At 43.5% G+C, this 14,661-nt stretch overlaps 1 protein-coding gene across 1 annotated transcript in view; it reads right to left on the minus strand.

Annotated features, from left to right (window-relative positions):
* Nucleotides 1–14,661, minus strand: part of PLA2G4A (phospholipase A2 group IVA) — a 244,534-nt gene that overhangs the window by 5,493 nt on the left and 224,380 nt on the right. Inside the window, 2 exon segments of the mRNA XM_044301970.1 lie at nucleotides 12,624–12,743; nucleotides 12,745–12,782. Coding sequence (XP_044157905.1) covers nucleotides 12,624–12,743; nucleotides 12,745–12,782 — 158 coding nt within the window.

The raw sequence follows: 14,661 nt of genomic DNA on the forward strand, positions 1-14,661 counted from the left end.
CACATTTCAGAGCGTCCTTTTATTGTGGGCAGTCTAAGGCACAACTGTGCAATATTCATGCTGTCTAATTAGCACCTTAATATTCCACACCTGTGAGGTGGGATGATTTATCTCGGTAAAGGAGAAGTGCTCACTAACACAGATTTAGACAGATTTGTGAACAATATTTGAGAGTAATGGGTTCAGCTCATGCAAAATGGGAGCAAAACCGAAAGTGTTGAGTTTATATTTTTGCCCAGTGTGTGTGTGTGTGTGTATATATATTTATTTTTTCAAAAAGCAGGCAGCACTCCAAGGTAAAGGTGAAAAAATATGCAAGACTTTATTCGCCCATGTGATAAGGCAATGGTTCAGCTCAGTATGAATCTCTCTCAATACTGAGCTGAAACGTTGCCTTTTCACATGGGTGAATAAAGTCTTGCATAATTTTGCACCTCTACCTTGGAGTGCTGCCTGCTTTTTGGATTTTTCATATTGGGTAAGCTGTATCCCGTTTTGGCTGTGCACCCACTTTTTTCCTTTTTTTTCTTTTACTTTCCCGATGCTGCCATCTCTCTTTATATATATATATATATATATATATATATATATATATAATATTTTTTTTTAGTTGGGGGAACAAAACATTTTTAAAAAGTCATTAGTTTTATTAAACTCTAACTCCTTTTCCTTTAAATATGAAAACTGACACCTAAATAAATTATTATAATTAGTTCCCGTTTTCGTTGGTTGTTTTGTTATATGATATGTATAGTTTCACGTGAATGTGGCGGTAAAGGTGACAGTTGGTCTGAGTGTTTTTTCTTTTATGTATTTTATTAAAAATGTTATATATTTCTGTTACATAATATGTCCCCCAACATTTTTTAACTTGTATCTGTATTTTATTAATATTTAATAAACATTTTTTTGTTTATTACTTATTTTTATAATTATAATTTAGCTACATAGAATAGACCTTTGGGAGACAATGAGACTTTTCTTGCACCATTTCCACTGTAACTGGGGCATCCAAAGGAACCTCAGTTACAGGGAAAACCAGACTGCTATGGGGGCTTTGTACAAGACAGAACTGTATAGGGTCTAGTGACCCTGCAGCTCTGCGCTCCTCTGCCCCCATTGCAGAGTCCAAGCTCCATAGCACTCATTGAGGAGAAGGCAGAAGCTCTGATAAATTGCTAGTGCTTTCCCCTCGGCTCCCACACTGTCACTGACAGCCAGGGACTCAACCTGCTCCTGTTGCAGTGCAGGAGCAGGAACTCTAATCCAGTATTGTGTGGCTATCTGGGTAGAAACACAGCTGATCACACAATCATCTGTGCTTGTGTCCAGCAGGATGGGGGCTGCAAACCTTGGCGCCAGGGCTGCACGCAGCCCGCGGGTTGTGCACCTCTGATATTTAGCTTTCCAAGTTGGTCAACGGTGGTATTGTCAATTGTCAGGAATAGTCTTGAAGACTCTGATGGCTCCAATGTTTGCTGTCCTATTTTTGCCAGCTTTTGAGGAAAATTATATCTAATATATGAAGCTGAGTGTATGTATGTGTGTGTGTGTGTCTATGTATGTCCGCTGAAGGAATCCGCACCGTCGCATTCACAATCACGAAATTTGGCACAGAGGAACACCAGGTGTCCGTAAAGGTTTTAGACCAGGCCTCAGCTCTTTAGCACGTACCGTTCCTAAGAAATTCCCCAAAAATGCATTAGCCAATATAAGCCTGGTCACATGACCCTTATCAGCCAATAGAAGCTCGCAGGCCCTTAGTCTCCACATACACACAGTTTTACACCAGGTTTCCATAACAACCCAACAATTTTTCTTCACTGCTGTAGGTCAGCTTTAACCGCCTCCGAACCGCCTAACGCAGATCCGCGGTCCGGAGGCGGCAGCTGCAGGCAGACTGACGAATATACGCGATGCGGGCCGGCATTTCTTCAAGGGGGATCGCGTCATAAGCTTGCCAGCCAATGATCGTGGCTGGCAAGCTGATTAATTTTTAAAAATCCAATCAAAGGCCAGATAACAGATCATATTAGTAAATATGATCTGTTATATGGCTGCCCTGCTCCTCTGCTGGTCCTTTTGGTCGGTTGGATCCAGCAGAGGAGCAGGATTCACAGTGAGTAGCACCAAACACCACACACTAGCCCCAGATCACCCCCTGCACCCCAATTAACCTTTTTATCACCCCTTTGATCGCCCCTGTCAATCACTAGTGAAAGGAAAAAAGTGATCAGTGTAAACTGTCAGGGTAGTTTAGATCAGTTAGCACCCAGCCCACCACACCGCAGTCCCTTATTCACTGATTAGAGAAGGCTAATCAGCAGTTGTACTTTTATAGTATCTGTAAGTGATCAAAACTGATCACAGTCAGATCTATAATAGTATTAGTGTCACTTTAGTTCGCCCTCCACCCAAAACGCAGTGTTTGCCCGATCAGGCCTGATCGGTCGCCCACACGTGCGTACGCCCACACCCGCCCCACCGCAGTGACAAAAAATATATATTTTTTGATCACTGCACATTCACTTTACACGCGCTGCGGCGATAAAAAAAAATCAGTTTTGATATTTTTTTATCAACCGCAGCGGCCTCCGGTACTTCGCTAGCCTCCCATTTGTAAGACAGGCTTGCTTTTTTTCTTGGGTAGTCTCAGGGAATACCCCTAAATTTAGTTGCCCAAATGTCAAACAGAGGGTATTCTTCTGAAGAGGCCTACAGGCTTCTGACCCTGTCGGATGAGGAATGGGAACCCTCATCTGACGAATCTAGGAGGTCAGAATATGAACCTGTAGAAAGCAGTGGCACTCTGACCCAAAGTTCGGACGAGGAGGTTGAGGTCCCTGATAGCACCAGGCGTACCCGGCCCCGTGTTGCTAGGCCACAGGTTGTGCAGGATTTGCTTCAAGGGCAGCAGAGTGGGGCTGGCGCTTTCGGATTACGTGGTGAGGCATACACCAGCAGCGCAGCCCTCCCTGGACCTAGTACCAGCACTGCCGTACAACCTGGTGAAGTGGCGAGCACCAGAAGGGCAGTTGAAGCTGGTACGGTGGCACGTGCATTAGTTACCCCGTCACAGCCACCGCAAAGATGGGCCCGTAGACCCCCTAGAATCCCTGAGGTGCTGGCAAACCCTGATTGGCAGTCCGCAACTTCAGCCGCACCTGTAGTTCCCCCTTTCACCGCCCAGTCTGGAGTTTCGGGTTGAGACAGCTCAGATCGGTTCGGCCCTGGGATTTTTTGAGCTGTTCTTGACTGCGGAGCTCTTGGACATAGTCGTGGCCGAAACAAACCGGTATGCCACACAATTTATAACCGCCAACCCAGGAAGCTATTATGCCCAGACTTTCCGGTGGAAACCAGTCCAAGTTTCCGAAATTAAAACTTTTCTGGGCCTTCTCCTCAACATGGGTCTAACCAAAAAGCATGAATTGCGGTCATATTGGTTCACGAACCCAATTCATCACATGCCCATGTTCTCTGCCTGCTATGTCCAGGGCACGTTTTGAGGCCATCCTGCGTTTCCTGCACTTAAGCGACAACACCACCTCCCGTCCCAGAGGCCACCCACCTTTTGACCGGTTCCACAAAATTCGGCCCCTCATAGACCATTTCAACCAGAAATTTGCAGATTTGTATACCCCAGAGCAAAACATCTGCGTAGACGAGTTCCTAATACATTTTACCGGGCGCCTTGGCTTCAAACAATATATCCCAAGAAAGTGCGCCCGGTATGGGGTCAAATTGTATAAGCTCTGTAAAAGGGCCACAGGCTATACCCACAAATTTTGTGTCTATGAGGGAAAGAATCAGACCCTGGAGCCGGTCGCTTGCCCTGACTACCTGGGGAGCAGTGGGAAGACAGTCTGGGACTTGGTGTCACCCTTATTCGGCAAGGGGTACCATCTTTATGTGGACAATTTCTACACAAGTGTTGCCCTCTTCAGGCATTTGTTTCTAGAACAGATTGGCTGCTGTGGCACCGCGCGAACTAGTCGCACGGGCTTCCCCCAACGGCTCGTTACCACCCATCTTGCAAGGGGTGAGAGGGCTGCCTTGTGTAACGAAGAACTGCTCGCGGTGAAATGGAGAGACAAGCGTGACATTTACATGCTCTCCTCCATTCACGCAGACACGACAATACAAATTCCGTGGCCCCATCCACCAGTGTAGTTAGCCATCTACACGAGCGACATTTCCCCAATGTCGTTGTCGGTACCTCAACCCAACCGTCACCCCGAAAAAGATGTTGTGTCTGTAGCAGGAGTGGAATAAGGCGTGACACCCGCTATTTCTGTCCTGACTGCCCTGACCACCCTGCCCTATGCTTAAGGGAGTGTTTCCGGAAGTACCACACACAGGTACACCTGGCATAGGGATCACATCTCACCAGGACAGGCACACAGGGCTATTAGGGCCCATTCACACAGAGCTGCAGCAAACATCTCCTTTCACCTGGGACAAAGTGCATAACGCACTTCGCCACATCTTTGGCCGATTTGCGCTTTGCACATTGTCCCATGGGGAAGGAGAGGTTTGTCCTATGAAGGTAAAAAAAAAAAAATCACCAGTAAGCAAAAAGGTTAATGTTCAGTTCAAAAAGTTAAAGTTTATATGTTCTGTTCCAAAGTTAATAAAATTATTGCATTGCGGCCTGGTTTTTTCTTTTTACCTTCCAGGTGGACCAACCGATCGACTAGCTGCAGCACTGATGTGCATTCTGACAGAAGCATTGCGCTGCTGTCAGATTACACACAAGTCGGTGTATGCGGCGCTGCAAGACTAGATTTCTCTTCTGCAGTAAAAGATACGTTTGCCGAGGCATATGAGCTGAGGAGGAGGCGGTGTTCCTATGCTTTGGCAAACACTTTGTAGATAAAAAAATAAATAAAAAATCCCGGCAATGATTTATTCATCCACATCGATTGATGTGAATGGAGAAATCTGGTTTGCCAGGGCATACGAGCTAAGTGGGTATTGATGTTGGGCGGAGCTCCTATGTCCTGGCAGACGCCTTTCCCCTCCTTTTTCTTTTTTTGGCAGAGATTTTTTCATCCACATTGATCGATGCGAATGAAGAAATCTGTGCCGTTCATTTTTTTCTTTCAGCCCAGAGGCTGAACGGAAAAAAAAATATCTCATTACCTGTATGCTCAATATAAGGAGAATAGCAGAAACTCCTAATGCTGGCCATACATGTAATGATTGCGGAGACCCTCAAATGCCAGGGCAGTACAAACACCCCACAACTGACCCCATTTTGGAAAGAAGACACCCCAAGGTATTCGCTGAGGGGCATATTGAGTCCATGAAAGATTGAAATTTTTGTCCCAAGTTAGCGGAAAGTGAGACTTTGTGAGAAAAAAAAATATATAATTCCGCTAACTTATGCCAAAAAAAATATAAAAATGATGAACTCGCCAGGCCCCTCATTGAATACCTTGGGGTGTCTACTTTCCAAAGTGGGGTCACATGTGGGGTATTTATACTGCCCTGGCTTTTTAGGGGCCCTAAAGCATGAGAAGAAGTCTGGGATCCAAATGTCTAAAAATACCCTCCTAAAAGGAATTTGGGCACCTTTGCGCATCTAGGCTGCAAAAAAGTGTCACACATGTGGTATCGCCGTACTCAAGAGAAGTTGGGGAATGTGTTTTGGGGTGTCATTTTACATATACCCATGCTGGGTGAGATAAATATCTTGGTCAAATGCCAACTTTGTATAAAAAAATGTGAAAAGTTGTCTTTTGCCAAGATATTTCTCTCACCCAGCATGGGTATATGTAAAATGACACCCGAAAACACATTCCCCAACTTCTCCTGAGTATGGCGATACCAGATGTGTGACACTTTATTGCAGCCTAGGTGGGCAAAGGGACACACATTCCAAAGAGCACCTTTCGTATTTTACCGGTCATTTTTTACAGATTTTGATTGCAAACTACTTCTCATGCATATGGGCCCCTAAAATGCCAGGGCAGTATAACTACCCCACAAGTGACCCCATTTATGAAAGAAGACACCCCAAGGTATTCCGTGAGGGGCATAGCGAGTTCCTAGAATTTTTAATTTTTTGTCACAAGTTAGCGGAAAATGATGATTTTTAAAAAAAAATGTTTTTCCTTACAAAGTCTCATACTCCACTAACTTGCGACAAAAAATTCTAGGAACTCGCCATGTCCCTCACGGAAATTCACATTTTTGTACCACAGTTTGTAAACGCTATAACTTTTACCCAAACCATTTTTTTTTTTTGCCCAAACATATTTTTTTTCATCAAAGACATGTAGAACAATAAATTTAGCGAAAAATGTATATATGGATGTCGTTTTTTTGGCAAAATTTTACAGCTGAAAGTGAAAAATGTAATTTTTTGGCAAATTTTTTTAAAATTTCGATTAATAAAAAAAAAGTAAAAATGTCAGCAGCAATGAAATACCACCAAATGAAAGCTCTATTAGAGAGAAGAAAAGGAGGTAAAATTCATTTAGGTGGTAAGTTGCATGACCGAGCAATAAACGGTGAAAGTAGTGTAGTACAGAAGTGTAAAAAGTGGCGTGGTCATTAAGGGAGTTTCAGCTAGGGGGGTTGAAGTGGTTAAAGGAAATCTGTCACCAGGATAATCGCTATTGAAGTAAAGCCATTGCCTAATAGCACTTAGTACCTCATTTCCAGATGTGCCTTTGTTTTAGCAATAGATGTTTTTTTATCCTCTGAAAATCCAGTTTATTTGGTATTGAAATGAGCCAGTAAGGCGCCCAGAGGGGCGTCATTCTTACAGGAAGGAGCCCAGGCACGCCTCCTGCCACAATGTGTCCACCCACCCCTCCTACATAACATTCATTCCATAACTCTGCCCCCCTTTTCCCTGCTCCCAGTATGAGGGCAGGCTTGGGCACTAGCAGGAGGCGTGCCTGGGCTCTTTACTGCAAGAGTAACGCCCCTCTGGGCATCTTACTGTCTCATTTGCATACCAAATAAACTGGATTTTCAGAGGATAAAAAACATCTATTGATGAAACAAAGGCACATCTTGAAATAAGGTACTAAGTGCTATAAGGCTATGACTTTACTTAAATAGTGATTATCCTTGTGACAGATTTCCTTTAAAGGGGCAGGGTGCTGTGGATGACACTGTTAAGGGAGTGCAGAGCTGTGGAGGTCACAGTTCAAGGGGCAGGAAAGACGGACTTAAAAATCCTGCCCCCAGGCCCCATTAAGTCACGCCCTGACCCGGTTAGGGCACTCCCCCTCCCACTCAATAGGGATTGAAAAAAAGAAGGTAAAAATCAACTTCTGTCAGCTGCAGGGGTGGGAGGGTGACTTTCTCCCTGCAGCTCACACTCAGACAGCACAGTGCTGCTATCTGAGAGTGAGCTATTCAAAAAGACATCCCTATGTCCATCCAGGCCCTGCACCAGAAGGAGGACAGGGAGTCTGAAAGCTGGAATGTCTGGCCTAAAACCGGACATCTGGCCACCTTAGGGGCAGGCTGCTGTGGAGGTCACAGTTAAGGGGACGGTCCGCTATGGAGGTCAGTGTTAAGGAGCAGATTGCTGTAGAGGCCACTGTTAAGGGGGCGGGGTGTTGTGGAAATCACTGTTAAGGAGACGGGATACTGTGGAGGTCCCTAATAAAGGGGCGGCCACTGTGAAGGTCACTGTTAAGGGGACAAGATGCTGTGGAGGTCACGGTTAAGGGGCCAGGGAATGGTGGAAGTCACAGTTAAGGGAACGGTCTGCTATGGAGGTCAGTGTTAAGGGCGGGGTGCTGTAGAAGTCACTGTTAAGAGGGCGTGGTGTTGTGGAGGTCACATTTTAAGGTTCTGAGCTCTGTGGAGGTCAGTGTTAAAGGGGTGTGTTATTGTGTAAATCGCTGTTAAGGAGACGGGGTACTGAGGAGGTCACTAATAAAGGGGCGGCAGCTGTGGAGGTCAGTGTTAAGGGGACAAGATGCTGTGGAGGTCACGGTTAAAGGGACGGGCACTGTGGAGGTCTCTGTTAAGGGGCCAGGGAACGGTGGAAGTCACAGTTAAGGGAACGGTCTGCTATGGAGGTCAGTGTTAAGGGCGGGGTGCTGTAGAAGTCACTGTTAAGAGGGCGTGGTGTTGTGGAGGTCACATTTTAAGGTTCTGAGCTCTGTGGAGGTCAGTGTTAAAGGGGTGTGTTATTGTGTAAATCGCTGTTAAGGAGACGGGGTACTGAGGAGGTCACTAATAAAGGGGCGGCAGCTGTGGAGGTCAGTGTTAAAGGGGAGGACACTGTGGATGCTACAGTTAAGGCAGCAGGCCGCTGCTGAGGTCAATGTTGAAGGGGAAGGCACCGTGGAGGTCACTGTTAAGGGAGGAGGGGATTATGGAGGCCACTATTAAAGGGGCAGCAGGGTACTGTGAGGTCACTGTTAAGGCAGTGGGGAACTGTGAGGTCACTGTTAAGGGAGCGGGGTACTGTGGTAGTCACTGTAAAGGGGGTGAGCTGCTGTGGACATCCTATTTTAAGGAGACGCAGCACTGTGGGGGGGGGGGGGTCAGTGTTAAGGGGTGGGGTGCTGTGGAGGTCACTGTTGTAGATTAAATATACCCGTGCAAATCCCGGTCCTTCAGCTACCCAGATAGCAAGTAATTCTGCTGCAATTTTGAAAATGACTTGCTAAGCTATTGCAGACTTGCCAAGCTTCACAAGTTTGTTGCAAACTTGCAGCAAGTCTGCTTTGCAAGTCTCCAGATTAACTTACTTTTGCCAACTTGCTGCAAGTTCTCGTTAAGTTATTATGCTCTTGCTAGAGACGTGCCAATCAAATTTGCTGCAAGTTAAAAAAGTGTCAACTAGAACTTGTGCTGCAAGTTCTCTGCAAGTGTACAACTTGCCAGAGAATGTGTGCAGCAAGTTAACAAGAGTTACAATTTAACCCTGCCACAAGTTTGTGGCAAGTTATCTTTGCTATCTGGGTAGTTTATTATATTGATAATTGTCTTGCCAAACATCTGAAGCTTTATTACCCATATTTAGATGATATTATTGTCTTCTGGGATGAGCTATTTAAGGAGTTTGAGATGTATAATATTCAGAATTATTATAACATGAGATTTGCATTAGATTGGGGAGGAAGGTGGAACTCTTGGATGTTGTAATTGAATGTAAGGACAATCAGTCTGTTGTACTGATTGTTGTTTTGTATCCACCTCACTATGCTGCTATTCTTTTAAGGATGAAATGAAGGAAATACATTTTAAGGGCTGGCGAGTGCCACAGTATATATCTTTCTTCTATTTGTCTTGCTATTATTTATCTACAATTTTACCACTGAGCACTCTGGAGACTGGGATATCTGGATTGTTTGGGCAGTATTGCTACTGCATATAATGTAGTATTGACCACCTATAGTTCATTTTCCTGAAAAACCACTTAAATCTATGATTTCTTTATCCACTACAGACATTTAAAAACGTATCAAATATTGCAACAAATTATAGAATTTTAATGTGAAATATGCATTGTGTATGTATATGTACTGTATGGAAACATAGGTGTTCATTACATATAAATAGGTTTTGGAGCACAATGGTGCATCTTTGACCATGCCCCCTTTCCCGCTAAGACACATCTCTTTCCTACTAAGCCAAACACCATGGTAAACCAGGTGCACAGGATTTTTCTAAAACTAGATGTGCTAAATTGCACCAATAATGTGCTGTATTGTGCCAAATTGTGCCCCATTTTATCACAAGATCTAGGCGCACCAACATTAGTAAATATGGGTCTAGGTTTGTCATGAAAATCCAAATGTTTAACACAGGATTCATGCAAAGTCTTGCATGCTGTTGAGGGAAGAAAGTATAATATTTACACAGTTTATACACATTTCCAAACATGTAGAGGGATTTTTCTTAAACAGGTCATTACTGGGTTTGGGGGATGATATTTATTACAATAACACATACAACAAGCAGCATAAATATTCAAGAAATTATTATAAAGTAATCTGCTTATATAACATTTTAATCAAACCACATATGTGATTAATCTGTTTGGGACTTTCAACACAGTTTTGGTATGTACACTATATTATCATATAATTAGAGATGAGTGGTTTCTAAAAATTTGATTTGGACGATTTGCTGAAGTTATGCAAGCAATTCGATTCAATCCAAATTAATTTGCCACAAATTGCAATAGATGTATATACCCAGGCCACTCTTCCTATTCATAGGCATCCCACGTGGTGGCCCAATCTCACTGTGAAGGCATAGAACCTACCTAAACTGCAGGGACAGTGCAGGAGGAGGCTATCGCCATTTGCATTACATTCTAGAACAACCACATTCATAGTTAATCTGTTCTGTAGGTACTGTGCCACCATTATCACAGGCAGTTGTAACTCATTGCCATCTACATCACTGTGCAGTGCACCAAGATTCATAGCTAATCCCTTCTGTTAGCTGTGGAAATACTGTGCGTCAGTATTACAGATCATTAAAAGCTTCAGGTCTAATTTAACACTGTGGACTTAACCGTGCAGTGCCCCAAGATTCAAGTGTCCCCATGACAAAGTGAGGGTGGTGGCAGCAGCATCAGCAGCGGCAGTAGTGGCAACATGAAAGATCGGGCATGGTGACGACAATTATTTTTTTTGTATTTTGAGCATCCATAAAGCCTCTTTCAGACGGTCAGTATTTTGCATCAGTATTTGATCAGTAATTGTAAGCCAAAACAGGAGTGGGTCCAAAACAGAGATAGAATGTAAAGGAATTATTTGCATCTCATCTGTGTGTTGGACCCACCCCTGCTTTTGGCTTAGCAATCCTGATCAAATACTGATGCAAAACACTGACTAAAAGAATGTATAAGCTACAATGAATTTGGGTCGAGTTGGTGGAGTGATTTGTGTGGTTCACTCTAATAATGAAAACTCCTCCCATACAGCAATAATACAGCCAGGTTTGATCCAGCAAGTTCAGCACATCTGGTTTTAATCCTAATACATTAAGTTCATATTGTGGAGGGATCCACATGGGCCTGTTTCTATTAGGTATGTATTTTCATAGGAGAAAGAGCAGTGTATAATGACACAGATCTTTTGAGAATATCGTACCCATTACATGTAGAGTTTGTGAAAGGACCACATAAATACAACTTTCACCTGTATACTATGTTTTATGTGCAATCAAATTCTAGTTTCCCCAATGACTTTTCACTTATAATGTTTTGAGAAACAAATAGTAACGCTTACACTACTTAACTTGTTCATTTACATTTTAACAAAGAAAATTGTTTAAAAGTACGGTTTTCCTTTAACTAATCTCTGCCAGAAAAATTGTCATATATGTGATGGTATGGTATAACTACAATGCAAAATTATCTTTAAATAGGCACTGAGCTTTCAATAAACTGCATAAATGAATAGTACAAGCAAATAAACATTGTAATATATCTTATTAGAGATAAAATGTATTTCTCCACTTTCTCAGCAATATCTTCTTCCTCTAAATCCTGAACTGGTCGTTCACATTGAATTCAGAGATAAAATATGGCTTGAGAAAGAAGATAGACTACCAGATCGTTGAGGGATATGGTTACATGCTGCTTGTAGATGTCTATGGAGAGTGCAGGGGGAAGAAGGGAGGAGCTGCTGTGGCTCTGCTAAGTGCTGTACTATGTCCATGCTCCTGCTCCCCTGCAACTGAGGGATGGAGAAGTAGAATCTCCTCTTTTCTATGCGTTCTGTGTATGGGATACATCATAGTGGCTAGCTTTCACTAGCTCAGAGAAAATTTCAACAATTAAGAGAGAACAGGGACAACTAGTAAAAAATGCAGAATATAGTAATGGTCAGATAACCTGCAACTTCATCAATACACACATGGCAGCTTATTCATCATTCACCTAAAATGACAGGTATGCTTTAAAGAGCTTGTCTGAACCCCAAGACGAAAATGATTTGGAATGTGATAAAAATAAAGAAATTTACTCACCTATTCACTGCCACTCTGCTCCAAGGCTGAAGGTCTCTGCTGCTTCTAGTCCCCTGTGGACCAGAAGTGTGATTTCCCATTCTGTGATCATGTGCATGGCTGCAGCCATTCACTGCTATAAGCAGTGGTACATCTCTAGAGGATTGATGGCCTCATGCCAACTCCATCTCTAATTGTTAATTTTACCTGAGTTAGTGGGTGGAGAGTATGATGTCTCCAATACATATAGCACAGTAAAAAGAAGAGCTCCTGTCTGCCTGTAGTACATCCTCAGAGTGGCAGCATTGAGCACAGTATACAGCAGTGCAGTGGATCCAGAACTGGGGTAAGGTAGCTGTTAATTGAAGTTCATGGAACAGTTCAGGAAGAGGATAGAAGTGGCTCATAAGTGAAGAAAGAGGCATATTTAAGCAAAATGTTAGTGAGATGACCATGCATGTCTGCTGAATGAGGGGAAGCTTTCAGGTTTCATTTGTTGTGGTTAGCTTTCTTCTAGCACAAGACAATGCAGCTGGATCTTGGAGTGTATTTATTAAGCCCCAGCAGTCCCACCCACATTCATCTCCTCACACTATGAATATTAAGTATTCCTGCTGAGCATAGGCAGACGACAAATCTTACAGATTAAAGAAAAATTAATCAACTGGTATACATACATTTATGTTGTTCAGGGTATTGAACTCCATAAGATCATGCAGCCTTTTAAATGCCTCATTTGGGTATTGAAAATTAAATGTCGAAAAGGGACTTTCAGGGTCATCAAAAATATCAAAATCATGCGAAATCCTTTTCTTCAGCAGTTTCTCTGGGTACACCTGGAATTATATATGGAAAAATCATTTTAGTATAAATATCAGAAAAAAATAAAGCATGTATAACAGTAAAACTAGAGTAATAAAACAGCAATCCTAATAATAATAATAATTTAAATATGTGGAAAAAAGGTTATAAATATGTACTTAATGAATCTTATGTATACAGAGTGAGAAAGAGACCATTAGGGAAATTTATCTTAAGATTACGTATTTTGGCATAGAAATGTTACATATAAAGACACATGATACAATTTGGAACTTATCTGTCCCTTTTTCCCTTTGATAAGTGGCAGGGTCAGCAAGTTTCCAATGATTTTTTTAGTTTACATTTTTGGACATAGAAAATTGTAGAACAAATGTATACATGATTTTTGAACAGTCTGCAAAATAGTGCTCCTTACCAAAAAAGAAAAGAATGCTGTGCCACTGGAGCTATTCAATTGGAAGGCAGATATCCCAGAATTCAATGTTCAATCTTCAAACAGGCTTTGATACTTAACTTAACTTGCCAGTGCAGGCAGAGCAGAGAGAACTTGCTTAGCTTGTTGAGAACAATTTAGCAGAGTCTAAAATGTGTCAACATTGGTGCATTTCACTGTAACAAAGTTTAGTTCAAGGGCTCATGCATATTGGGTCCACAATACCCGGGCTCCGGCCGTGTGCAGCTCGTATCACGGATTGCGGACCCATTCACTTCAATGGGTCCTCAATCCACGAGATGCGGAATGGAGGCATGGAACCAAAGCCCATGGAAACACTACAGAGTGCTTCCGTGGGTTTTCTGTCCGTGCCTCCACACCGCATAAAAGTAGTGCATGCACTACTTTTTTGCGGTGCGGATAGATAACGGACCCATTCAAGTTGAATGGGTCTGGATCTGTCTGTGGCCGCCACACAGATGATGCCGTGCATTGGGGACCACAAATTGTGGTCCCCAGTGCACAGAACGGCCAGCACACAGTCATGTGCATGAGTCCTATAATTTTCATGGTTTTCTATGGTTTTCCTTTCACAATCCTGTTCACTGAAAGCATGTTTTAATATATAAACCTGTATCAAGAGAACTGACATTAAAATATCCTAAAGTAGTTATCATTCGAAAAGTATTACTATGCATTGACTGGGGAATTTCAAATCTATCTAGCAGGGCCTCTTGCATGACGGACATGCTCAATAGTGCTCTCTTCCTTCTCTCAGTGCCAATGTAGTAATCTCATAGTCAAGCGGTCAAGACACCTTTCATTCATTGATTGAAATATATACTGTAGGAGACAGCACAGGGAGCATGGGAGCGTCTGACAAAAGACGCTAGGCTCCCCCCCCCCCCATCCGACCTCGGACGCTATGCCTGCCCGCCTGCTCCGGAATGAGGCGCCTGACCAGGGGCGCCGATGAGGATCTAGCTGTCGCCTGGCCGGTGGTGCCGCTCCTCCGGCTTGCCGTTTCTGTGGCCTCCTTTCTCTGGATTGAACTTCGGTGATCCTGGTGTGTCTGCTGTGTTCTGCGCAGTGTCCTGTGCTCTGCCACGTTGTCCTGTCCTGCGTTTTTGGCGAGGTTTGTTCTGCCTGTATGACTGGATGGCCCAGCGTTTGTTCCTGCTCGTGCTCTGGTCGGGTCCTGTGGATTTGTGGTGGATCGGCTCCGTGCTCGGGGGGTCGTGCTGCGGGTGGTGAGTCGTCCGACTGTGAACGCATGGGAGACCCCTTTTGCTGCTTTTTTGCTGCCCCTCGTTTCCCCCCCCCCCCCCTCCCTCCCAGGTTGTAAAGAACTTACTTTATCCCTATGGGGAGGTCCCTCTTTTTTCTTTGTATTACAAAGTTATAAATTTTAAATAAAAAGGGGAGGGGGTAGAGGAATAATAGACGACTGAAGGGATTGG

The sequence above is a fragment of the Bufo gargarizans genome, chromosome 7 (assembly GCF_014858855.1).
Source record: "Bufo gargarizans isolate SCDJY-AF-19 chromosome 7, ASM1485885v1, whole genome shotgun sequence".
Lineage (NCBI taxonomy): Eukaryota > Metazoa > Chordata > Amphibia > Anura > Bufonidae > Bufo > Bufo gargarizans.